Source organism: Vidua chalybeata, chromosome 1, assembly GCF_026979565.1.
Source record: "Vidua chalybeata isolate OUT-0048 chromosome 1, bVidCha1 merged haplotype, whole genome shotgun sequence".
Lineage (NCBI taxonomy): Eukaryota > Metazoa > Chordata > Aves > Passeriformes > Viduidae > Vidua > Vidua chalybeata.
In genome coordinates this window covers 52,117,605-52,145,257 of record NC_071530.1, presented here as the reverse complement: position 1 = coordinate 52,145,257, position 27,653 = coordinate 52,117,605, and the positions used below count along the sequence as shown (strand labels likewise).

Below are 27,653 nucleotides of genomic sequence, written 5' to 3'. Positions count from 1 at the left end.
TTATCCAGCCCAGCCATGTAATTAGCAGTGCAGCTGCACAGCCACCAACCTGCCAGCACACATGTGGCAGACCACTTCTTGGCAACTATTAATCACATATTGCATACGAAACACTCCCTTAATGCAGGCAAGTCTTTCCACTCCTAAATCACGTAAAGGACATAAAAGCTTTTGGCCATGCAGAAAAGTGAACAAAATGAGCAGTAATTAACTCTCATGACTACAAAGGCTAACAACTTAGGTACTTGCAAAAGGGATCAGAGGCAGCTGAGCTGAGAAGGAACTGTAGCAGAACAAGTATTTGCCTGGGAGCAAACACTGCCTGAGTGCTTATTTTAGAATGAATAGTCATGTTAGTTAACTAGAGCTAACTTTTGAACAAATAGCTCACGTTACAGCATACCGAGGTACACTAGATGCATCCTTTGATGTACTAACTGACAACCTACTGCTGATTTTTTTCAGAAATTAAAAAAAAACCCCACAATTTATCCTTCATAGCTGATTTTGGGTTTTGGCACAGTCTTTTCACAGATTAATGGAAATGAACCTAAAATGGATTTAAGCATTGCAGCATGAGATACTTATATTCAGCAAGAGCATGTGGTTTGCAAAGAAGAAAAAAAGGAGCCAAACAAAGTTTTTCTGTAAATCAACATGTTTCTCACCGTCTCAGGACAGGCAAATTTTGGTACACTATATGTCCTTGGTGATTCTGACCTTTCAGCACAACTGCAGCCTCTAAGCACCAGGAATTGGTCTGCTGTTCAGCAGCATACTATGCAGCCTGACACACCCTTCATGACACCTACTTAAAATACCAGTGTGGACAACTAATATGACTCCCATGGTTTTCAAGAAGTATGGGAAGAGAGCTGGGATTTGGAGAGTGACTTATAAAGCAAAAGAAAATCATCACAAAAAATATTAAGTAAAAAGTGTTCTGATTATTACCATGAAAATAAACATATGTCATCTGGAAACACATGAATTCAGGAGTAAAAATTTATTTTCTATATGAACTACTTCACACTGGTCATAAACTTAAGGGATTTGACAGGGATTGAAGATTCACTTGTCAGCTGCTATGTCCTTTAATTAGCTTTCTAACATCCATACTGACTGAAGGAGTATGTTCCCAATTTAGCAAATCAGCCTGTCTCTGTCCAGGTTTCACTGTAGCTCTGAAGACCTGAAAAATAGTATTAAATGCAGTGATTCTTCTGCCCCCTAGTAGACATAATCTACTATATAAATTTTCTTCTGTCCTGGCTTTTGTGGAATGGACAACAAAATTATTAACCTAAATTCCAGAAGCTGCATAAAGTGTATCTGGCTCTTCACAATCTTTTGAGGAGAAATTAACATACCAAAACCCATAGCTCTGCTATGACCTGTTCTTGTATCTCCTATTTTACTTCAGGTCCACAGGAAAATTCACCACATACATTCATTCACAACTTCACATCCATACAATAGTTAGGTATGGATGGCCTTGTTTGCAAAGCACTTGACAGAACTTAGGGGTTCACTGCCACAGACAACTCAGACCTTGACTGTTTAACCCAGCCAAAACTTCTTCACCCCTGTTTTGCACTCCCACCTGTAATGTGGAGATGATAAAATTCTTCAACCTTTCCAGCTAAATATTCTTCTACTTTTTAAATGGTACATTCCTTAGGACAAAGGATCAACCACATTCTCACCCAGAACCCAGCACAAATTACTCTCCAATTTAATTCTTTGGGATCCCTGGGTAAGAATCAGCCCCTAAGATGTTAACCAGTTTTTGTTTAAATAGCATTTTTAAAGTACAAACCAACTGTAAATCAGACCAGGCAGATGCTCACTTTGGGTCATTAGGTTTACCTCGTTTCCATCCTTCTGTCTTTCTATGCTCTCGGTGATTCCAGGCAAGTTTCTTGCTGGTCTCTTACACTTGTTTTTGCCATCTGACACTACTGGAGCCATGCAAGAAATTCTAATAACAATACTAACTGCTCAGCTTTGACAGGACATAGCTATTTTTACTGGATTACTTTTCTGGCACAGGATTTAAAGCACCAAATGATTTGACACCTGTAATTTTATACTTGGAATAACACAAGGTATTCATACTTCTTTTGTAATGTAACATAAAAGCAAACTCTACGTATGTTCTCATTCCAGTGCTGCTGTCTGACAGCTATCTGCCCAAGGAGAAAAAAGTACTGTTACATTACAGAATATGTGGAAAAGTAAAAGCTATGAAAAATAAATCATTAAATAGCTAACTTATTCCCCTGCTAGCACTAGACTGTTCCCTGCAGCATGTTTCAGAGTGTTTTGTCCAGTCTGGTTTTACAAGTTTCACATTACTTTCATTTATATATTTAATACAGCATCGAGTCCAATGTGGTTTGGTGCTGCTTATTTTCCTTGTCTTTCAACTACAAGACTCAGTGCTAGACCAGCTGTTCATATAGAGTCAGCTCCAAAACTACTGAAAAAATATCTGGACTCTTTCCACTGACTTCAACAGGCTTTGGATCAGGCTCAGGAAAAGACGACGAATACATTTAATGTAAGACTAAGCAAGGTACAGTCAGCAAAGCATAAAGAGGATTAGCTGTGTACAATCTAAAGGCACATTACCCTGCGTGCTGAAATGCCTGCCTAACAGACTTTCACTTTCATGGAGAGAAAGGGCCAGATTCATTTCTGGTGCTCTGCCACTAAGATGCTACATGCAAGGAATGAGTGTGATCTGGAATCCACCCAGTTAACCTCATTACAACTGGGATTTTCCTAAACTAGAGGTGAGAAAATTTATTTTCTAAAATTGCAAAACCAGTAAGCAAATCATAAAATAATGGAATGGTCTGCATTGGAAGGGACCTTAAAGATTATCTAGTTCCATCCCCTCCCCTCCCCCCCCCCCATGGGCTTTTTTGCTTTTAAGTTAAGTTTGGGTCTTTAGAGACCCTATGAAATGATTATCAGGAAAAACAAAATGGATCTTGTCTCTGTCAAGGAAGGACAAACTCTCTTTTACTTTGGAACCTAAAATGGGTCATATTTGGTTTAAGACACACGTATCTAGACCCTCACTTTCTGTCACCAAAACAGATGGGCAACTCCAAACCAATTTGTGCATATTTTATGGAGCACTGATACTACAACATCCCCCCACTGTGTACGCTTTGAGAGCATGATTTCTGAAAGCTAGAATGCCTCTTATCAGGGATTATTCTACCAGTGGGGGATTTATTCTGAACAATACCATCAAATAAAGATGGTGGTGAGCAGTTATTCTTCCCACCCTTTCTAAGTTCACAGTAAAATATGTCAGTGTTCGGGATGTTCTCAGCTGCTGAAAATGCTTTAATCAACCACTTTTTTTTTCTGCTTCTTCTGTTCCCTAGGGACAGGGGACTTCATGGCAACGCTTTGTTGTACAATGTGTACAGTTATAACCTACGCTAAAAGTATGCCATTAATGAACAAACAGTGGGGGGGGGGTGTGTGTGTGTGTCAAGCAGATGAGAATGTTCTTTTGATCTTCTGAGCTCTACCACTGTGGCAGACGGGTGTCTGAACTGCTTTATTAATGCACTGAAGTCTTCCATAATTTCTCAAACAATACTGAAGGATAATCATGGTGTGATTTTATGTTCTTCCAGTTCAGATCTAGCTGGAAGTAGAGGAAAAAAGAAAATTATTTCTTTAGTTCTTCATTTTCCAGAGGGGTGGGAAGAATATTTCATGTGCTTGACACTGAGGCAGCCAACAGAAGCTTTTCAAATATCTATTTAATTTCAAAGTAGTTTCCACACAACATGGGAGGTGTATTTAACTTTAGGTAAAATTTTGAAACTAATTCAACATATCAAGGTAATGGATTCAAAGTATTTTTGAGGATAACACAGAATCAGAATAAGCATGTTTAAAAATCATAAAGGTTTATGAACACAATTATAACAATGGTTTTAGCCTCCAACATAGGAATAGCAGTGAAAAACAACCCAACTAGTATGAGGCCACCGAAACATATGGAAGAAAGTTTATATGCAAATGCCTGTAGGAAAGCAATGTAGAAAATCCTTGATAACCCTTCCAAATATATTATTCTAATGTGGTGGCATGACAAAAAACTGAATCCACCCAAATTTTCCGAGAATGAATAACATTTCCAAGAAGAAGAGAAAAAGAGGCAACGTAGGATCTTGTTCTGTAAAAGAAACAAACCAAATTACCACTTCACAGGCAACTAAGTTGATCTATCAAGTCACTTGCAAAAGTGAAAGGTCAGGTCTCAATCTCTTTGCCATTCTCTCAGCTGCATTTGCAACATCTCAATACTCCCCTGATCATACAATCACAGAAATCATTTGGGTTGGAAGGGACTTCAAAAATCACCTAGTTCCAAACCCCCTGCCATGGATCTAGTGAGATGCTACCCACTAGATCTGGATGCTGAAGCCCCATCCAATCTGGGCTTGAATACTTTCAGGGATGGGGCATCTCTCTGGACAACCTGTTCCAATTTTTAACATCCTCACAGTAAAGAATTTCTTCCTAATACCTTATGTAAACCTACTCTCAGTTTAAAACTATCCCTCTTTGTCCTATCATCACAGGCTCCTGTAAAAAGTCCCTCTCCAGCTTTTCAAAGGTCCTATTTAGGTGCAGGAAAGCTGCTCAAAGGTCTCCCTGGAGTTTCTCTTCTCTAGGCAGGACATCCACAACTCTGTCAGCCTGTAATCACAGGAAGATACCTCTCCAGCCCTTTGAGGATCTTTATAGCCCTCCTCTGGATTTGTTCAAACAGGTCCATGTCCTTCTTATGTTGGACAAAGCATTTTACATAGGGTCTCATGAGAACAGAGCAGAGGGGCAGAATCCCCTCCCTGGCCCTGCTGGCCACGCTGCTTTGGATGCAGCTAGGGACACTGTTGGATTTTTGGGCTGCAAGTGCACATTGAGTCATGTCAAGCTTCTTGTCAACCAACAGCTCCAACTCCTTCTCCCCGGGGCTGCTCTCAATCCATTTTCTGCCCAGCCTATTTGTGCTTGGGTATTGCTCCAACCTATCTACAGCACCTTGCACTTGGCCTTGTTGGACTTCATGAGGTTCACACAGGCTTACCTCTCAAGCATGCTAAGTGTCATCGCTTCCCTCCACACCTCACAGGTTGGTATCATCGGCAAATTTGCTGATCCTCTACCTCATATCTGTCATTTACTCAGCCATTTACCTCACTACGCCCGAGAAACCTACCCAACTTCCTGCTGTTTTTCTTTCAGGCTAATAGGTCAAAGTGGCTAAGGGAGAGATCCAACACATGTCAGAACCAGGGCATAGTAGGCAGCAGAATTACCAAGACCAAGGACTCCTGAGGAGAGAAAAAGGACTGGGGTCTGCCTTGTCTCTCTACTATACAAACTGAAATTGTCTGAGGGTGTCTCATGGAAGAACTGTCTTATGGCAAGGACTTGTTATTAGAAGAGAAGGGGGAATTGACAGGAGAGGTAGAACAAGTAAGGGTCCTGTTCTTTGGAGGAGTGTGTATATCAGGGTGCAAACTAAAATGGTAGAAATCCAATAGGTCTTCAGAGAATTTCATGGGTAGAAAAAATAATGTACATATGGAGCAGCTGCAACTCACAGGAACAGGAGATGTATAATCCATATGCAGATAATTATGTAGTTCCCCCCATGAAAGAATGGGCCTGTTTCTGATGTGTTGCACTTCATATGCATGGCCGGACAGCACAGTACACACACAGAGCTGCTCCTGTGAGGGACTTCATGTTTGTAACTGCTCTGTGTGCTCACAGTGCTGACATCCAGAGTTCCCAGGCAACTAGCTCAGAAGAGTCTACTCTCTACAGCTACCACACATCTGGAAAGCCCAGACAAATTTATGAAGCCCTCAAAATCAGCCTAAATGTGATTTCCAGGTGCAAAGAGTAAACGTGCCTGGGAAAAGGAAGTCTGTAGCATCTAGGAAGTCCTTTGCTACCTACACAAAAGCAAACATAGGACACCAAAAGTTTAGGAACACCTGTTCTAATGAAGTGAAGGCAGGGCTGGAGCTTAAGTCTCAAATTCTTCCCGTCTTCTCTACTGACTTGATTTACCACAATTACATTTGACAATGAATTTGAGGGGACATGCTTTCACATAATGGAAATAGATGTGTTGAATTCCAACTTCACCAATGTGCCATTACAAAAGCTGCACAAGGAACTTACTTCAGGTCTAGACACCCAGGAAGAAAATAACTGTAAACAAGTAAGAGGCTATTCACTAAGAGGAGAATCCACCCTTCTCTCTCCTTTAAATGGCATTGGCTTACAAAATTAATTATTTACATGCCTCACACAGATGCAGTACTTAATGTATGTTGACTGCTTTGCAAATCTGATGGAAGACATCATACTATTGTGCATAATGATTAATACAGTGTGAAAGTGATGCCATTGGTGTTGCTCAAGCAGAATACTGAAATGATATCTATTCAGTTTCTGATTTAAAAAGGGGAATGGAGATGGAAAAGGTTTAGGAAAGCTATTTAAAACTCAGCCTAAAGAAAAAGGGAGAACTGGGAAGGAGAAGAGCTAAAACATTTTTCAGAGGTATTTACTGTGTAATGTGCATTAATTCCTGCAAAACTGAAATGTAAGTGCCTACAGCAAAATCCTGGCTCCAATCAAGTACACAGAAAATGTTTCACTGACTTCAGTGAGGTGAAGATTGTTAATTTTTGTCATAATTTCCAAAAGATGCATCCCATATGCAGCTTTGCAACTTTTCTCGGTTCCTTGTTTATAGTTTAGGTTCAGGAAATAACCTCATCAAGCTCAGGCATGCTCACCATGTAAAGGCAACTGCTCAGCTTTTAATCCTTCTACTACATCTTACGCTTGGAGTAAACCTTTCCATACTGTTAATGAACTTGGACTTGAGCTCCCTTTTTAAGCTGGTGGCAAAACTCCAATTAAATGGAAGCTCTATGGAGATTACTGTAGATTTTGTAATAAATGTGGCAAGCAAACATCCTGTGTTTAACAGTGTATACCCATGGAGTTAACTCATTTACTCAGAAGCCTGTGGAATTTTGACTGGAAAAACAAAACAAACAAATTCCCAAACTCTCAAGTAACAGAAATCTAGGCAACTTATTTTTTTTAAACATTAGTCCTTCATACCTAACAAGATTAATATTCAGAGAAACAAGTTCCTCACCACTTCTGGATAAGGCAGAGTTAATTCAACTGAAAGCTTTGCACATGTGAGACTCAAAGAAGAAAGGTTAAAAAGAGTAGCAAGGGAGAGGCACCAAAATTTGAGAGAAGGTACCTGTGAGCTTCTAGTATTAAGAAAAGTACTTTTAAAACAGAAGCCTACATCTACTTTAGCTAGGAAACTAAGTGAAAATGTTCTAGGCTTCAAATTTTGATATGTTTATATGTTTGACAAGGATTGAACACTGTTATGTGGTGTATATGGGGATCTTGGTAAGCTATTAATTACCCTTTTCCAAGTGGCGTGTGATGGCTTCCATCTTCTTAACGCACTCCTATTCAGCACAAGAAATCTTAGAAGTACTACTTATTCTAAAGCACCTGTTAAGGTGGGCTCTCTAACCTTGCTATGTGTAGAAATGTTGTATTACAGCACTTGTAGAGCAGTTTTGTGCCTATGCAACTGCTAGACCTAATGTAATGATCAAGTTGCACATAGCAGCTCTCCCTTTCATTTGTGCTAGCATGCTAAATGTTTTTAACTGTTGTGCAGGCTCTGAAGCATGCAGGCTTGTAGTTTTCTCTCTCAGTGCTTGTACAGCTGTGTCCACAAATGCATCTGTCCAGTAAAATCCAAGGAAATGTTCCTGGATGCCAGGATTAAGCTTAGATAGCTGCAGCTCTAATAACTCACATGCAGCTCACATTGTAGTTCTAAGTGCTGACAGTTGCTTTCCAGTCCTACTGGAATAAGCAACATCATTCTTCCATCTAAACTCAATAGTCAAAATGCATTGGTGTATGAACTACATCATGTTGCTGCTCTCAGGACCCTAAGGAGAGATGCTATTAAGGTTCCAAGGCAAAAATTCAAGCCTAAAGATTTTATTGACTAGAAGTTAAATGTGTGATAACTAATGCAAAAACAGCACTTGTAGGTAGGCTGTGTCTCCTTCCTCAGAATGCTCATTAATAAGATACTTTCTGGACAACCAGTCCCACCAAGGCCACTGAAGGGATGCTAACTACATATTTTGAAGAGGTTTTAATTTTATGGAGGACCCAGAAGAAAATTATACCAGAAATCAGAGTAAGCAAGGCTATATAGACTTAGTGATGTCTGTATTGTGCTGACAAGACATGGAGGATTTTCAAGATAATAGTGTTCCTCATTTTTAGACCTCAGGAAAAAACACCACCCTGTTAAATAAGGTATGTCCTCACTGTGTGTCCATCTAAATTATCCTTGACTCTTTACCTGGCAAGGTCTGTCCTTCTCCCACTGGCTTACACTTCTTCTCCCAGGAGGCTGAATAGCAGCCCAGCAGCAATCTCTAATAAAACACCTGTATGGAAAGTATCTGAATTTCCTCTAAGCCTATAAAATGAATCCTAATCACTCTTATCTCACATGTTTTCCAGAGCAGGTTTTGTAGTTCCCTAATCTTTAAACTTTTGTTTTTGTGCCTGATTTTAATGTCAAAACTTCTTTCATGGTTCTCTTCTGCCATGACAGGACAAATCTATTTATTTTTCTCTCTGGCAAGACTTGCATTCCTTCTACTTACTTATAACCTGCCAAAATGAACTATCTGGATTCCATAAATGCCTCTGTACTCTGAGTATCTTTTTATTTTAGCCTACCTCCCATGTACCCTACATACATTTCCCAGCCTCAGGTGATGGATCCCTCATATTACACCAAAATTAATATTGTTCAGATTACTATGTCTTTTTGAGTAGTCTAGATCTTGGTCTATCACCCTGTGTTTACACCTTCGGTTTCTGGTGTTCACCAATACCATGTAACCAGCTGTAGAGGCTCATGTAGCCTGCTAAAGACTGAAAAGGAGTGGTGTGAGGCCTTTTAGAACTGCTTCAGACTTCTGTTGGATCAAATTTCCTTACAGATATTCCTATTTCTTATGAGTCTTCCTTCTGGGGGAGTTTAAGATATCAATTTTAATTATTTTAATGCTAGACTGGATTCTTAGAATTATTGCTGTCTATGTCTGTATCAGGAATAAGCATGAGTCTGCAAATGAAAATATCTGATGCTGAGGGTTGTGTTCCCACTATGGGTTCTGTGTGTGTGGTTGGTTTAGGTTAGCTCTTGACTGGCCTCACGGACTTTACTACCATTGAGTTGCAGAGAGTGTTGAGCATTCACTGGTGGTGCAGCCTCTGGTGATCCATCTGAAAACTTCATGTTCAAGTCAAAGTGCAGTACATGGAGACAATCTGCTTCAAACCCACGCTCTTGGCTCTCACTTATTTAACATCATCAAAGTGGGAATCTGCACTAGTGCTGGTGCACAGATCAACACCTGTCAGACAGTCTGGGAGATTACTGTTGCCATTAATTAACTTAATCCACATCTGGAGAAGGCACACAGGGATGTGGAAGATTTCTATCTCTTTGTTAGTTAATGGGAGAAGCTTACAAAGCCAATCTTCAAAGCAGATACAGCTACAGATAGGAAAAAAGAAAACATTCCCTCTTCACTTGCCTCCAGTTTGATCTATAAGAGGTCTAATATCACGATGGCAGAATACATTTTGAAGTAATGGATAATTGGGCTTACTATGTTTAGTGTAGTGATCAAATTAATAGCAGGATTGACTTTTTATTTGGTGAAAGAAGGGGTAAGAAAGGCAGGGCAAAGCCCCTATTATCGGCTGTGTACTGAAGATATCAGAGTACTCTCAGAGAGCTCTGGAAATAGGGACTATGTATTTTAGCTGGTGGTATGCTATGCAAACACTTAGTGAAAACACTTAAACATCAAGAAAAGCAAATTACTCTGCCCTGGGGAAAGGGGGTTGGGGTTGTGATATTCAACTGCTATTACTGCTGTGCAGTTGTTAAAAAAACACCACTGCACCACAGCAGATGAAAGGATTCTGTCACTTACGACAATCTAATACCAGAAAGGATCCTCGTAACATGCTAAAAGACAAATGTCACAATAAAATACCTGGTGATGTTTTTTCAAATTGCTCACAACAGGCTCACAGACTGAACTATGCCCTACTGATCACTTGAAATTTTACTAACATATTCCAATATTCTTGTGTATCAGGTAGCTTTTCAGAAGTATATTCTCAAGAACTTTCTATTCCTTGCAGTATGCTGAGTAGAAAAAAGTAAAACTGCATCTTCAACAGGTTAGCTCCCACACTAGCTTGATGGTTATATAACTGCTCCTCCCAGAAACTGAGACATAATGTAGTCTTTTTCTGCATCCTCCTCTGTTACACAAAATCACAGCTCAAAACTGGAGTCTGAGTCACTAACATCAACACAGAGAAACAGAAAATCCAGCTAGTGCCTTTCTTCCCCCTCTCCCCTCCCATTTGCTTGAATATGCAAGCATTTCAAGGCAGGTATTCACACACATCACTTGTTGACTTGTGTTTTAGTGGCACTTGTACAGCTGGGAGTTGGACAAGCAGGGAGATCTACACATAAAAGTTGTCCAGAGCTGATGCAGCCACCCTTCAGATCTGCACCTACAGCCTCCTCCTAATTCCCAGAACCACATGCTGGGCTGCTACAAAACCGTCCTCAGAGCTGCTCTGAGGGCTGTGCTGCAGCCTGGGGAAGGCAGCACAGGCAAATGGGGCAAAAGCTGCTGTGCGACAGCAATGCTCACACAGGGGGAGCTGGGCTGCTTAACAGACAAGATGCAGTCACGTGTGCCGTCTAAAGGTATAAAAGAAAGGCCAAGTGCCCTAACAGCCACATTGCTTAGGGAGGGTGTGAATAGGCCCATCTCTTTGTGTGAGCTCCAACTCTTAAGGTGCCTTAAGTGTAGCGAAAACAAGCCCCAGTATCAGCTCTTCTTCCTGCTTGATTTTATGTTGTGGTCACAGTTGCAAAGGTAAGGATGTTATTTTGCTCCTCTGGCATTGAGTCAAAACCCAGAAGTTTGTATTAGAAAAGTGGCCTGGAAAATACTGTGTTAACAGACATGCAAAGCCTCTGACTTCTGGGGAATAACCAGCTTTGAAGTAAAATACATTCAGCAATAATCCATGCACACTTCATTAATTTCAGAACTGCAACAGCAAAGTACTGCTTAGAAAAAGCTGTAAGATACTAATGAAGGCTTTGGGGTTTATTTTTATTTTTAATCCCAAAAGCTCCTTATCTCCCTTCTCCATGTTTTTTCTTTCAATTTACAGTAGTCTAAGTTAAAGCTCATCTAATAAAAAAATGACACATTAAGTTCGGCTAACCTCTTCACCCCCCTCTTGATGAGAATCCTTTCTTCCTTGGGGAGTAAATGCAACAACTTTACAATTGGTACATTGCTTATTTAAGATAACTTTCCTTTGCACTTTGTGTTTAATGTAATTTGGCTGATCTGGGACATTTCAGCACTTAAATAATTGAGATAGCAAGGGCAGCAATTTTTGCCAAGTCTTAAATAGCACAAGGATCTCTAGGCAGAAAGGCAGCATTTTGTTATCTTTCAATATGCAGTCATCTTCCTCTACCACACCCCCAGTCAAGTTTGAGAACCCTTGACACGGGCTACTGCACGATATGAAATACCAGTTTACTGTTAAAATCTGAGTCAAAGCTTAGACTCAAAACAAAGAGTAGCCGCAGTTTAACACTGGATTTAAGTGCAGGTCTGAGGAGTTGCTGCTGGAATGGGGGTGTTCATGACACTTATCCCGCCCTGCTGCTCGGCTGTGCAGCTGCAGTGCATGCCATGTCCAAAAAGCATTGATACACTGGAAAAACCAACTTTCAAAAAGCCAGCTGATCCCTAAGCCTGATGCAAGAGGTACAGCACGATGTCCAGCTGGGCGGTGGAACAGGGCCACCTTGCTGCCGCAACCTGCTATTACTCCAGCCTTTGAGGCTGTACTAGGGATTTTTGAAATTTGTTTCAACACTTCAATTCATAAAAAACTGGCTCTAAAAGAAGCAACCCAGGCCACTCTTCGAGTTACATGCTCTCTTCTTGCACTTAAAGAGCTCATGTGAATGAGCAGAAAGAAACCAACTAGGCTGGAAAGCAGGAGCAACCAGCCTCCCCAATAAGAAGGGATAGGGCAAATGATGTTTGCTTCAGTGATCAGAACAGACTTAAACAGGAAAGTTCCAATTTTTATAGAGAAACATAGTAATCCCTTTCCTTTACAGTGTTTGAACATTAAACCTGCTCAAGACAAACCAACTACTTCACCAGCTGTACCTGAATAACAAAGTATATACGTGGATAAGTTACTGCAACCATCTTGCTTTGTGTGGAAATTGCCCTACCTCGTCACATTTCTGCTGGCTGTGCTCCTGCCACCGAGTTCCCCACAGTACAGGGCACCGTGGGCCTGTGCCTGTTTTAAGCAACAAGAGATCTTTTCTGCCGCAGTTCTCATTACTCTCTACGTATCAGGTTTTCTTTGTAGCTTCCTAGATAAATTTGCCTCGCACTCCTCTTCTGAAGGCGGCCGAGAAGTATCTTAAGTGCAAATACCATTAACGGGGCCCGAGAGGAAATGTGCTCAGGCTCTCGGGGTCACTGAGCAAGCCCCCGCCCACCTCACGGCACTGCTGCCCTCACCGCGTTTCCACGGCTCAGCGCCCCTGGCCTGACCCCCGCTGCCCTCGTAGGCGCCCGCCGCTCCCCGCAGTCGCCGCGGAGCTGCTGTGGTTGGAGCCCCGGAGGGACTCCCCCGGTATAAACCCCCTCCCGCGTCTCTTCCCGCCCCCAATGGGATCCGACCGCCCCCCGGGGCCATTTTGCGCCGGGCCGAGTCCGCCGGGAAGGGCGGCGAGGCTCGCTCGGGTGCGGCGGTGCCGACGGGAGCGGCGGCCGGGCCCGCCCTGGCCGAGTCCCGGCCTCGGCCGCCCGTCCCCACTCACGGCAGCCGCGGTCGGCGTCGGGCTCACGCGGGCGCCGTGGGGACCACTATTGCTGTGGTGCCGGCGGGGCGCGGCAGGGGGCGATGGCGGGAGGCGCTGCGAAAGCGGAGAGGAGGGGACGGTGTTACGGCAACTTCTGACTCGGAAAGGAACCGCAGGGATCATCGAGTCCGACTCCTGGCTCTGTACAGGACAGCCCCAACAGTCCATGCGCCTGAGAGCGTTGTCCAGTAGCTTCTTGAACTGTGTCGGGCTTGGTGCTGTGACCACTTCCCTGGGGAGCCTGTTCCAGTGCCCAAACACCCTCTGGGGGAAGAATTTTATTCCAATATCCAACCTAAACCGCCCTTGATACAACTCCAGGCCAGTCCCTCAGGTCATGTCACCAGAGAAAAGACATCAATACCTGTCCCTCCCCTTCACGAGGAAATTGTAGGCACTGATGAGGTCTCCCCTCAGTCTCCTCCAGTTTGGACAGACCAAGTGACCTCAGCCACTCCTTGTATGGCTTCTCCTCAAGGACCTTCGCCATCTTGGTTGCCCTCCTTTGGACACTCTTTACCAGCTTAATATTTTTCTTATATTGTGGTATCATGTCATGGCAGCGCTGGGTCTGCCCGTGTCACAAGCAGCATTTTACGAGGATCCCTCCTCTCAATGGCAGGGTTGAGGGTTTTTTTTCAGTCTGTGCCTCAACTGAGATGCCAGGTGCCCTGCAACCATGGCTTTGACTGCAGAATGTTGTGGGAAGCCTGTGAAGAGACAGGTGCAGTCCCCAGACAGCATTGCTGCACAGGCTTGCCCACAACCCACATCGCCTGAGCTCCGTGCTGGTCATCCTGACCACACCTGAGCTTGCTGCCCAGGATCCACTCTCTTTTGTGGTGCTTTATTATTATTTTTTCCAGGACAAGGGACACCATAAAACCACTCTTGTGCAGTCAAAATTGAAAAAAACAACAGTGTCTGTCCAGCAATCCCCAAACAAAATTCTGGATCTTATCTGGCCATCTGATTCCACACAGTGATATTAATATTTAATTTAACCACTGCTGTCTTTAGCTCATCTTCTTCATTCCAGATTTATCCCTCTCCATTGTTCTGTGTAAGCTGTTGTCCCTGTTGGAGTTTATTTAAGCAAGCTGTCCAGCACTGTCCCTGATCTCAGCACTTAGGCTCTGGTGTTTGTAAAGTGTGTGTGTTAGCAGTGCTGAATTACATGAGCCTTGGATCACGGTTTTGATTCATCTGAAATTAAATAAGTGTACCAAAAATGTCAGAGTGTGTTCTGCTGGTGTTCCTTAGTGCATCCTACCTGCTTAGATATATTTGTATGCATTTCCTGGCTGAGTTGAGTCAGCCAGTGTTCTCAGGGCTCTTGCCAAGCCAGATTATTCTGTTATCCAAGCAGCTTCCAACACCTTTTGCATTACTGTTTGGATTTAGTGGAATACTATCAGCTATTTCATGTTGTAAAATAAAACTGTTTCTTCCAATGAAAGGCTTCTAGCAGTTTCCACTCAACTTCTACCATCAGGAGGTGATTACATTATTCCATTGCTTTTTTCTTCCTGACAAAAAAATTCAAAAGTGAGAGGTTTCTATATTGTAGCTGAATTAATTAATATATCTGTTTGATAGGACTTGTAATACTGCTGGAATTGTGGAAGGTGAGAGTAGGGAGAAACAGTATGGAAAGACAATCAGCAGAACAAAAGGATATGCAGATATGACCAAAAAAGAGACAATGAGATAGAATAAAAAAGAAGTGAATGGCCCAGCCTCTTACACTCCTAAGGAGCCCTGTTAAGAGACTGCTTTGTATGCAAAGCTACAGGGTTTTTTGATTCTTTCTCTCATCCTACCTTTCCACTACTGTCCCTTCTTTGTGGAAATCAGTTGCTGCCTTTACTTTCAGGGTGATCTGAGTCCTACATATCTAATTACTCTCTGAAAAATCTATTTCATACTTTTCAGACCTGAAGAAAATATTTTGGGCCAGAAACTTATCCTCAGTTCCCAGCTGTGCCTGTGCTGGCCTACGTACCCCTGCTAGCCCTTTTTCCTGGTAATTTTGCAATGATGAAAGCTGTGCAATACTCATCCAATATTGGTGAAGCTTTATCAGTACTGAAAAGTACTTATTATTTATAGATACCTCCTCTGCTATTTCCACATGGAAAGAGAGACAGCCAGTGTAAGATGCCAGTGTTACTATGGCCATGCTGGGGGCTATTTGCTGTTGCTTCTTCTTGGGCTGGCATTTTCCTCTGCACACTTGGCACCACCCCAGGGGCCCAAGTCATGCTGGCCAGGCATCTCACAGTCATGCTGGCCCCAGAGCAGAATGCCCCTCAGGGTGGCAGGGGGCTGGCTGTGTGTCCCCGGCCAGCTGTGCCTGGGCAGCTGCCTCAGCTGTGAGGGATGCAGAGCTGCGAGAGCCATGGCTCTCTGCTGGGCCGCACACCTGAGCTCCCAGCTCCAGATGGCAGGGCCTCAGTGCCCACCCTGTGCCCTCCCGCCCTGACGGCCAAGCCAGGCCCCACTTGTTGCCCTGATGGTGGCACTCCTGGCCCCCAGTGCTCTCCAAGGGCTTCTCCTGGGGCACCTTCCTGCAACCTTTCAGACCCTGCACAAAACCCAGCAGAGACCTGCAGAGGGGCTGCTTACAGGAGCCTGGAGGGACAGCACCAGGGGCAATGGCTTCCCACTGACAGAGAGCGGGGTTAGGCTGGAGATGTGGAAGAAACTGTGGCCTCTGAGGCTGGCGACACCGTGGGCCACGCTGCCCAATCCCTGGCAGTGTTCCAGGTCAAGTTGGATGGGGCTTGGAGCAATGTGGCCTGGTGGAAGGTGTCCCTGCTCTTGGCAGCAGGGTTGCAACAAGACAATTTCTAAGGATCCTTCCAAGTGGAACCATTCTGTGATTCTGGGATCAGAGGGGTCAGGGGCACCTGGGCTTAATTGGTGATTAGAACCAATTCAGCACTGTAAGTTTGGTTGAGTTCACAAAGACTGTTCACAAGCCCAGTGTTGTATTGTGTTGTTTAAGTTGTTCCGTTTCCTTAAATGGTTTGGTCCTGTACCCCCAGGCAAATGGTTCTGCCCTCCCTTACCTCCTCCCACTCGAATGTCAATCCTATTGCTCCTCCACCCCTACCCCTCGAAATCTGCCGAGTCAATCCCCTTACCCCCCACCCCGGTGTCTGCCTGTCATTCGACAGTCTTTCCCCTCCATCCAGAAAGTTCCACCGAGGGCATCGAGTGATAGGTCGGACACTGGGGTCCCCTGCCCTCGACTCCCTCTATTGGTGCCTGTTCCTGCCCATTCTCCCTGGTGCCCCTCCTCTCTACCTCCCCTAGGTCAGTGAGAAGACCACGCCTCTATTCCCTCCCTCATTTAAATGTTGCTGCACGGCTCAGTTCAGTGCTCTTGTTGGCTGTTGTTCCCTGGACTAGGAGCTCCTCGGAGCATTCCAATAAACCTGGACTGTGAACCCCAGCAGGAGTCAGCTCATTTCTTCTGCTATCCTCGCCAAAGTCTCTCCAGTGGTCTAGGGCAAAACCCAAAGCCACTCTCCTAACCCCCCGGGGCACTGGAAGGTGGCCCCTGCTGTCCGCAATGCCAAGGCAAGCTGGGTAGTCTCCGAGCACTCAGTCGGAGTGGGCACGGTGACAGCCCAGATTCCCAGCACGTGACATTTACCAATACTATAGCTCTGGCTGAGATCAAGAAAGGCTTGCATGCTCCAGATTCTGCAAAACTGCATTTTATTGAAACAACAACACAGCAGTTTCTTGCTTGCTAGTCATACATACACTAACTATGGAGCATTAATATGTGTCCAAACAGATATACATACTAAATTTATATTGTTCTATTATCATATTTATTATTATTAATTTTTCATTATATAACATTTTACACATCAAATAAACATTTAATTATAAATATAACTTATTCTGTGTAATTATATAGGAATTATATATAATTGTTCTTTTATTTCATTTCCATTTCATTTAATTATTGTTTTGTTGTGTTAAATACAGTATGTGCATAATATATATTTTATAAATACATCTATATAATAAAAATCTTGCCTCTGATAAAAGCAGCAACTAGAGTATTAATATGTGTCACAACACCCACAAATGACTCTGACATAATTGTGACATTATATATGTGCTATTTCTTTTTATAAAATAACATAATTTATAAACTATCACTATAATATGTATCTACTAAAGCACATCTGTTGATAAAAATATTTGTAGATATATATACATATGTCTATCGTATACATATGATAGACATCATACATATGTGTCTATGTATCCCATTCATTCCTGTCTTTGTCGTGGCACTAAAAGCTGCTTCTCTGCCACCAGCTGCAAGCCCCATGAGCACACGCGTCCAAAGGAGGGCAGCAAGGCTGGTGAAGGGCTGGGAACACAAGCCCTGTGAGGAACAGAGCTGGAGTTGTTTAGCCTGGAGAAACGGAGACTCAGAGACAACCTTATCACTCTCTACAACTACGTGAAAGGTGGTTGTAGTCAGGTGGGGGTTGGCCTCTCTCTCCAGGCAGGTACGAGAGGACACAGTCTTAAGCTGTGCCAAGGGAAATTTAGGTTGGATGTCAGGAAAAAGTCACTGAAAGAGTGATAAAGTACTGGAATTGTCTGCCTGGGGGAGGTGGTGGAGTCACCATCCCTGGATGTGTTTAAAAAAAGACTGGATATGGCACTCAGTGTCACGGTGTAGTTGAGGTGGTGTTAGGGCACAGGTTGGACTCAATGGTCTTAAATGTCTCTTCCAACCTAGTGATTCTGTGATTCTCTAATTCCGAGACTCTATGTGCCCCGCTAACAGTGGCCATAGGCCAGCACTCTTGCCAGGCGATGGCGCAAATCAAGGCAGGCTTGCATCGCCTAGGAGTGGGAGGCCAGATCCTGCGCCAGGCCGTGGAAGAGGTTGGGTGGCTTAACCTTTTTTACATGTGGGGACAACCGGATCTTCTCCAGAAGCCTCTGGTTGCCCACTGTAAAATGCTACAGGTGTTTCTCTTCCAGAGATAAGCACAGCTGCTCCAGAGCATCCGACAGCTGAAGCAGGAAATGTCTCCTGTGCCACTGCAACACCGGTACGGTGTTCAGCAGCCGCGTGACGTTGGTCTTGATGGAATGGATGGAAAAGTCCTTGCGCGCAAGAACACGGGCAAGGAACTGCAGGCATTTAAGGTGTGAGTTGTCCTGGGGGGCCCGCCTGGCCATGTGCCTGAAGAATTTTGTCTCTGCCACAGTGTAGGTCTCAGGCCACATTGTGCTTGGGGTGTGGGCCCCTTGATGCCGGCTGCTGATAAAGATGTCTGAGGCATGTCGCCACACCCCGAACAGCACCTTAACCTGGAAGCTTTCTTGGCTGTTGGTCAGCCTGAGGTGGCAGGAGCGTTTGGAGGGCAGCAGCACTAAATGCCAACTGTGTGACTGGGGCAAAAGCCACCAGCTTGCTTCCACCAGTGCGCAGAACCAGTGGACAGTTTTCTTCACATCGAGGTAGGAGCCGTGTCTAGGAGGTTAGTCTGCTGAGTCTTCCTCCTAATCATGTCAGGGTGGTGCTGGAAGCACAGCATGTTCATACCCTGGTAATCCCTCGGGCAGCTGCACTCCAGCTCCAGATGAACACAGAAGTTCCTGCCAGGATTCTGCTGGTCAGTGTCACACGCCAGGTGGAAGATGTGGCCTAGGGGTGGAGTCAGGGGTACAAGCACCTGGTACACAACTTCCTCCTCACGGGCAGTCCAACCTTCAAAGGCCCTGCCAAAACCAATGGATTGTTGCAGCACCGGGTAGAAAGTCCCACTCGAGGCATGCTCAAGGACAGTTGTGAAATTGTCTTTCAGGGCCATTGTCCTGTTGCAGCCTGTCTGCAGGTCCTGTACAGGCCCCTGTATGTGCTCCTCTAGAAGCCATCTCACATCATATATGCATGTCTCGTCCTCTTCCTCCTTCTCCTTCAGGGCCATTGTCCTGTTGCAGCCTGTCTGCAGGTCCTGTACAGGCCCCTGTATGTGCTCCTCTAGAAGCCATCTCACATCATATACACATGTCTCGTCCTCTTCCTCTTCCTCCTTCTCCTTCAGGGCCATTGTCCTGTTGCAGCCTGTCTGCAGGTCCTGTACAGGCCCCTGTATGCGCTCCTCTAGAAGCCATCTCACATCATATACGCATGTCTCGTCCTCTTCCTCTTCCTCCTTCTCCTTCAGGGCCATTGTCCTGTTGCAGCCTGTCTGCAGGTCCTGTACAGGCCCCTGTATGTGCTCCTCTAGAAGCCATCTCACATCATATACGCATGTCTCGTCCTCTTCCTCTTCCTCCTTCTTCAGGGCCATTGTCCTGTTGCAGCCTGTCTGCAGGTCCTGTACAGGCCCCTGTATGTGCTCCTCTAGAAGCCATCTCAGATCACATACATATGTCTTGTCCTCTTCCTCCTTCTTCTCCTTTTCCTTCTCCTCCTCACCACTGATCTCTGCCCCACAACTTCTTTTCCTCCACATAAACCATACAGCCAAGAGAACAACCAAGAGCTCAGCAAATGCCCAGACCTGCCAGGGCTGCGAGGCAGACCAGAGCAGGTCTCTCCAGGATGTGCCACTCTGCATCAGTGCAAGCTGCTCCACTTCCTGCTCCAGCCGAATCCTCTCCTCTTCCTGGAACTTTGCACGCAGCTCCATTTGCAGACGCGTCACCTCATCCGAAACATCACCCACGGGCTGTGGGTACTGGACTACAGGTAGCAAGAGCAAGAACCACAATATGCAGAAATCCATGGTCTGCAGGAGGATGGAGAGAAGGCCTTGAGGGGAGTGGGGAGGGAGGCAGCTGGCAGTGGGGGCAGCAGGGACAGGAATCCCAGTGATCTGAGGGCAGGAAGAACAGGACCCCAGCAGCAGCAGCAGCAGCACTATACTGTGGCCAAGGCTCTGCCATGAGGGGCTGTCCCTCCATGAAGAGGGAGAACCCAGCCTCGGGTGCAGCATTTCTGCCCCAGCCCTTGTCCCCAGCACAGCCTCCCTGCCACGTGTGCACTCACCGCTTGCCCAAGCAATACAGGGCCAGTGTTACCTGCTGGGCCTTTTCTACCTGCCCCCATTGTGACACGTCCGCCGTGATGTCACAGCTGCCACAGCACATCACAACCCAGCCAACTTGATTCTTTGTCCCCACCCCAGCTCAGCCACTCAGAGTAGCCCTGGTGTACTGGTTAAGGCTGCTTTTGAGTGAACCTTCTTCAAAGAACTTCCCTTGGTCTTTCTTTTGTCTTTCTTACCAGCTGCCTCCATTGGCAGTCTCATAGATATCCATGTTGGAAGGCACCCTTGGGATCATTGAGTCTAAGCCTTGACTCCACACTGGTTGAGTTACCCTTAAATCTCTGCATCATCGAGGTTGAAAAAGTCCCTGAAGATCATACAGTTCAACTGCAAACTTAACACTGCCTACTCGACCCCAATGCCACAGGTCAGGTCCCCAAATGCCACATGCGCATGATTTCTAAATCTTTGTGAGGGTGGTGACTTAGCCATTGCCCTAGGCAGCCTGTTCCCAAGCTTGATATCCTTTTTGTTGAAGGAATATTTCCTAGATCTCTATCCAAAATCTAAATCTCCTGTGGCACAGCTTGAGATAATTTCCTCTGGTCATATTGTTTGTTCCCTGGGCTAATATAATAAACCCCACTTAGCTATAACCTCCCTTCAGGGATCATCTGCATCTGTCACGTGAAGACGTTTGAGCTGTGAAACCAGCTGCTCCCAAAGAAGAGAAAGGTGTTTCTTTTATACAATGTTTCCTATGATCCAAATGCAAAAGGACAAAATGTGTTCTCGGTGGTCAGAAGTTTCAGGCTGTCAGGAAACGTTTCTATGTGAGGAAAACCTTTCTGCCAAGTACGTCAGCTGAGGGAATCCATACCCTTCCAAGCAGAAGGAAAAATCCTAACTCTCCTTTTAGAAAATGTGAAAGTTTGGAGTGAAAGTCAGTGCTAGAATGTGCCAGGATATCCATGTGGATTTTACTAACCTGCAAGGCCAGACTGTGAAGATGGGATCCCGGAAGCCAAGAAATGCCCTCTTGCTCTGGGGCTTTCTATTGCACTGGCAGCACAAGTGAGAGCCCTTCCTCAGCGTTTGCCTTCAGCAAGGCCCCAGTTTGGGCAAAGCCTGAATTCCCCATCTCTCTTGCTAATGACCCCAGGTTTGCCAAGGCTGTTTGGTCTCAGCCCAGGCAAGAGGAGAAAGAAGCCCTCACCTGGCTTCATAGACCCCTGAGATGAGCAAAGATGAGGAGTGTGCAGAGAAGGTAGACCATCAGCACTGCACAACAGCTTCTCTCAGCTGTAAATCACAGACATTTTAAACACTAAAGTTATGGTTTGGGGTTTGTGTTGTGTTTTGCTTGGAACCTTTTGCCCCACAGGAAAACCTGTGGCATTTTCCGTGTTGCACACCTGGATTTGAATGGTCCACTCTCAGTGCTGCCTAGATCGAACTCAAAATTGTTCCTTTACCCCTCTCTTTCCTCTGTTATGAAGTGTCACTTCAAAGGGTTGATGGGTAATACCACTTCTCTTTTCTCATCTTGTGCTCAGGAACTAGGAGAGCCACCGCTCCCCCTCCCCTGCCCCAGAGCTTGATCCTAAAAGGTTTCTGCGGTAGGGTAACACGGTCATGTTGCCAGTAGCTCAGCTGCCAGCACCAGTGGTAGTGCCCAAATCTCGTTCCACCACTGCAGGAGCTTTCCGCCCCCCCATCTTGTCCAGATCTGCAGCTCATTTAAATGTTGAGGTTTTTATCTAGCTCCCTGAATAAATAAACAATCCTATGGCACAGGGAAATTGAGGCTGTAATTTAGGGATCAAACAGCAGGTAGGGACAGGGCTGGTTTAAGGTAACCTAAATAAAGTAATCTAACTACAGGTGTTGTGGAAAGAGGTAGTTGTTGTAATAAAAAGGTCTTTGTTCATTAAAATGAACATTGAAAGAAAATAAAAATTTAAACTGAATAGAGAATTTCAGACTGTGAGAAGAGAAAGAGGAGAAAAAAAGGGGGGGTGGTTTGATAAACAACAAGTATTCTGCTTAAGAATTGTGCAAATGCAGCTAGCACAGAAGACTGTGTAACTAACTATATACAAGCTAACTTTTAGGCCAAGGACAACCGGCAAAGAAGATAAGGAGCCTTCATCCCTATGACCACCAAGGGCAGAGAGAAAAAGGACCCCCTAGCAACCAGTTGCACCGGCGCAGAGTACATCGAGAGAAAATACGTCAACCGAAAAAAAGGGGGGACTATAAAAACAAAAAGGTCAAAAGGTGCGCCGTGGCAGAGTGGAGACTCCCCGGCCACCCAGCGCTGTTTTTTTGCTTAATACCACTTGCTTAATAAATTCTTGTTAATTGATTTATCTATAATTAGCCTCCCCAATTGAATTTGTCCATAACAAATTTGGTGCCGTGACTCGGATAAGGGCAAACGGGCAGGAATTCCTAATCAGGGAGGCGCCCCGCTGCCTTTTCAGCGGCCCTGGTGCAGGCTTTTCCTTCTCGGGCCCTTACCGACGAACCTAAATTCGGTATTAAGCAAAAGGGATACCGGTAACCCCGTAATCTTTGTGCACAAAGCCCGGGCGAAGACGCAGGACAGCGTGAGTATAAAAGTGGGATCCGCTCGCTTGGGGTTGGGATCCCAGGACATAACGTACGAGACGTCCTTTTAGGACGAGGCAAGTGTGGACCTCTAAGTAGTGCGGTTTCCAGACCCCAAGAGGGGCTGGGCCACGAACAGGGGGCCGCGAGTGTGTGTGTGTGTGAAGGTGTCCTGGAAGATGGGACAGAGGAAAAGCAAGCCCTCTGATTCCATGGGGATGGGGACCCCGGTAAAGTTTCCCCAGATACCACCTGACAGTCCGTTAGGTTTAATAATAAAATCTTGGGATGAATACCCTTCAAGAAAAGGGAAGGATAGGGCAAAAATGATACATTATTGTATGGAAGTATGGAGAGGGAAACAAATCCGTGGTGATAATTTATTTTGGCCAGTATTTGGAAGCTTCGAGGACTGGATTTGCCAGGCATTAAACATTTATGTAAATTCTAAAGAACCTTTTGATATGGAAGAGAGCAAGTACGCTGCTCTCTGGATAGTGGGGGAAACAAGAGCAAAACTTTTTGCCTTAAGCACCCAGGGAGAAAAAAAGAAAAATAAAAAGCCTGAGGAGGTTCCAACTGCACCCCCTCTACCATACATACCTCCCCCTCCTCCACCTCCACCAGCACCACCAGTAGTCTACCCCAATTTAGATCAAGGGGGGATTTTGAAAACCAGGAAGTAGAAATCCTGGAACCAGTCCCTGAGGAAAATCGTCGTGTTACTCGTAGCCTAACAAGGGGAAAAGCGAGAGGGAAAGGCAAGCTCTATATCCATTAAGGGAAGTAGCTTTGGGAATGATCCCTAATCCTAATGCTGGTCAGCAGGGACAACCAGCCCAAATTCCGGGAATAGGTTATGTGGAGGTACCTCTTAATTCAGGAGATGTGAGGGAGTTCAAGAAAGAAATGGGACATCTATTGGAAGACCCCCTTGGAGTTGCAGAGCGGGTGGATCAGTTTCTGGGGCCCAACGTGTATACGTGGGACGAAATGCAGTCAATACTGGGGATTTTATTCACATCTGAGGAGCGAGGGATGATCAGGACAGCCGGTATGAGAATTTGGGATAGATACCATCAGGCAGGACCCCAAGCAGATACTAAATGGCCTTTACAGCGTCCTAATTGGGATAAGCAAGATCCCCTGCATAGGACACATATGGCAGACTTAAGAACAATTCTTATCCAGGGGATCAGAGAATCAGTCCCTAAGGGGCAGAATGTGAATAAAGCTTTTTGTGAGAGTCAAAAGAAAGATGAGGACCCCACGGAATGGTTAGGACGGCTCCGGAGATCTTTTCAGCTGTACTCCAGAGTAAATCCTGACACTCCGGAAGGACAGATGTTGTTAAAGACCCAGTTCGTGGCTAGAGCCTGGCCTGATATTAGGAGAAAATTGGAAAAGATTGAGGATTGGCATGGTAGAGGCCTGGATGAATTGTTGCGGGAAGCTCAGAAAGTGTATGTACGGAGAGAGGAGGAAGGACATAGGAAACAAGCAAGAGTGATGATGGCTGTGGTACGTGAAGGGCAGAGGGGAACGCTTAGTCAGTTCCAGGGAAGTAAGCCGAAGGGCCAGAAGGTAGAAGAACGGAGAAGAGAAAAGGAGAGTGGACAAGGAAGCTGCTTTTATTGTGGTAAGAGAGGGCATTTTCGGCGGGAATGCAGAAAAAGGTTGGCAGATGAAAAGCAATTCAAGGAAGATTGAGGGGGTCAGGGGCTCTATTTGCTGGGGACCCAGGAAAAAACAGAGCCCCTGGTAAAACTAAAAATTGGTCCCCAGCAGCAAGAATATGAGTTTCTTGTGGACTCAGGAGCTGAGAGATCAACGGTTCAAACCCTTCCCTCAGGGTGTAAATTATCAAGAGAAACAATACAGGTAGTTGGGGCAAAAGGGGAAGCCTTTAAAGTGCCTGTAATCAAAGACGTGATTTTTGAAACCAGCTCCAAAATAGGTATAGGGTCACTGTTGTTAGTTCCAGAGGCTGACTATAACTTACTGGGATGAGATTTGATGATTGAATTAGGAATTGGAATTGACATAAATGACAAGAAGCTAAATATTAAATTATGTCCTCTTCGGGTAGAGGACGAACAGAAAATTAACCCTGAAGTGTGGTATACCCCAGAAAAAGCAGGCCGATTGGACATAAAACCTTTTGAGATAATATTAAGAAATCCTGAAGTCCCAGTTAGAGTTAAGCAGTACCCAATTCCAAATGAAGGAAGGAAAGGGGTCAAACCTGAAATTGAAAGATTAAAAGCACAAGGGTTATTAGAACCCTGCATGTCCCCTTTTAATACTCCTCTCCTTCCTGTTAAAAAACCCGATGGGAAATACCATTTGGTACATGACTTACGAGAAATTAACAAAAGGACTGTAGAAAGATTCCCTGTAGTAACTAACCCTCATACTTTATTAAGTCAGTTAGGCCCCGAAAATCAGTGGTATAGTGTTATAGATTTAAAGGATGCATTTTGGGCATGTCCCCTTAAAGAAAGTTGTAGGGACTATTTTGCCTTTGAATGGGAAGACCCAGACACCCACAGGAAACAACAACTCCGTTGGACGGTACTCCCACAAGGGTTTACAGAGTCCCCTAATTTATTTGGCCAGGCACTGGAGCAGCTGCTTACAGATTTTCAGTTGAGAGAAGGGGCTGTCCTGATTCACTATGTAGATGACTTGTTAGTAGCTGGGAAAGAAGAGGAAATTGTCAGGGAAGAGAGTATAAGATTACTCAATTTTCTAAGCCTGAAAGGACTCAAAGTGTCAAAATCCAAATTACAATTTGTGGAAAAAGAGGTGAAGTATCTCGGACATAGACTGAGTCAAGGAACGAAGAAACTAGACCCAGAAAGGGTTAAGGGAATCTTAGCTATGCCAGGGCCAAGGACAAAGCGGGAGGTTAGACAGCTGTTAGGATTGTTTGGGTACTGTAGACAATGGATAGAGGGATTTAGCGGGAAAGTAAAATTCCTATATGAGAAACTAACAAAAGAAGGCTTGCTTAAGTGGACTCGGGAAGATGAGGAAAAACTACAGGACCTCAAGGCAGAATTAGTAAATGCACCGGTTCTCAGTCTTCCTGATTTAAAAAGGCCCTTTTATCTTTTTGTAAACATTAAGGATGGTACAGCATATGGAGTATTAGCTCAAGATTGGGCAGGGAGTAAAAAACCGGTGGCCTATTTATCAAAACTGTTAGACCCAGTATCTAGAGGTTGGCCCACTTGTTTACAAACAATAGTTGCAGCAGCAATGTTAGTAGAGGAAACAATAAAAATAACTTTTGGAGGGGAATTACATGTACTATCTCTCCACAACATTCGAGGAGTGTTACAGCAAAAAGCAGAGAAATGGATTACAGATGCTAGGCTCCTAAAATATGAAGGAATTCTGATTTCCTCACCAAAGTTAAGCTTAGAAACCACTTCCCTCCAAAACCCTGCTCAATTTCTGTATGGAGAACCTAGCGAAAACCTGACACATGATTGCCTAAAAGTTACTGAAGAACAGACAAAAATAAGGCCTGATTTGGAGGAAGAAGAATTAGAAGACGGTGAGAGATTATTTGTGGATGGGTCGTCTCGAGTAATAGAAGGAAAAAGAAAATCAGGTTATGCTGTAATTGATGGGAAAACTTTGGAGGTAATAGAATCAGGGCCATTAAGCTCAGGGTGGTCGGCAGAGGCTTGTGAGTTATATGCAGTATTACGGGCCTTAGAGCTGTTAAAAGGAAAGGCTGGAACTATTTATACAGACTCAAAATATGCTTATGGGGTAATACATACATTTGGAAAGATATGGGAAGAAAGGGGCTTGATTAACTCACAGGGAAAGGGATTAATTCATGAGGATTTAATTAGGAGAATACTGCAAGCTTTAAGGTTGCCTGAAGGTATCGCTGTAGTTTATGTAAAAGGCCACCAGAGCGGGATATGTAACCAAGTAAGGGGAAACAATGTCGCTGATCAAGAGGCAAAGAATGCGGCTCTTAGAGTGTTAAAGGAAACTGTAATTACCAAAAGGGGTAGGGAAGACTGCCCCGATTGTGGAGCTGATTTAGAGAGTGAACCTTGTCACGATTGTCGGAAAGAATTTGGGATGTGTGGAATAAATTGTGTTTGCAAGAATCCCAAAAAGAAGTATTGTATACTACATGGACTAATCCAGATATTGGTGTTCACTGAAAAGGAGCAGGAAAAACTAAAAGAAATGGGGATTATAGAAAAGGGAAATAGAAAAGAATTACCAGATGGCCGTGAGGTACTCCCAAAATCAGTGGTTCGAAAAATCCTGGAAGCAATTCACACAAAAACACACTGGGGTACCCAAGCATTAATAGATAAATTTGCAATTAAATATACTTGTATGGGGATGCACACCTTAGCTAAACAACACAACAATGCCTAACCTGTCAACGGGTCAACAAGAGGCAATGGAGACAAAGGGAAATGGGGGGACGGGAATTGGCACATAGACCGTTTTCCCACATTCAAATAGATTTTACTGATTTGCCTAAAGTAGGAAGGTATAAACACTTATTGGTGATAATAGATCACTTGACTCACTTTGTAAAGGCATTCCCTACCTCCAGGGCAACTACACAAACAGTAGTAAAAACACTATTAGAAAAGATAATCCCCCGTTATGGACTAGTAGAAGTAATAGACTCAGACAGAGGGCCACACTTTACCTCCAAAATAACTAAAGAAGTAGTTACAGCTTTAGGAACGAAGTGGCAATATCATACTCCCTGGCATCCACAAAGCTCAGGTAAAGTGGAAAGGGTAAATGGGGAAATTAAGAAACAACTAACTAAATTGATGTAT

At 44.4% G+C, this 27,653-nt stretch overlaps 1 protein-coding gene, 1 long non-coding RNA gene and 1 pseudogene across 3 annotated transcripts in view; all 3 read right to left on the bottom strand.

Moving 5' to 3' along the window:
- LOC128783441 (uncharacterized) overlaps positions 1-14,548 on the bottom strand; it is a 53,135-nt gene extending 38,587 nt beyond the window's left edge. Inside the window, exons 1-2 of one of the 2 annotated variants that reach the window (XM_053934137.1) lie at positions 13,112-14,548; positions 12,512-12,582 (exon numbers count right to left, since the gene is read on the bottom strand). In XM_053934137.1, the coding sequence (XP_053790112.1) occupies positions 12,512-12,582; positions 13,112-13,321 (281 nt within the window). In that variant the 5' untranslated portion in view covers positions 13,322-14,548. The remainder of the gene's footprint in view (positions 1-12,511; positions 12,583-13,111) is intronic. The other variant, XM_053934145.1, reaches the window with a different exon arrangement.
- Positions 992-5,723, bottom strand: LOC128783475 (uncharacterized). The gene is made up of 2 exons (XR_008429174.1): positions 5,649-5,723; positions 992-1,192 (listed from the first exon to the last, which is right to left on the bottom strand). It is a non-coding gene; the product is annotated as an uncharacterized LOC128783475 (long non-coding RNA).
- A 2,338-nt stretch (positions 14,549-16,886) lies between the features above and the next one.
- On the bottom strand, positions 16,887-20,183 carry LOC128783414 (inositol 1,4,5-trisphosphate receptor-interacting protein-like 1; annotated as a pseudogene).
- Positions 20,184-27,653: the final 7,470 nt, after the last annotated feature.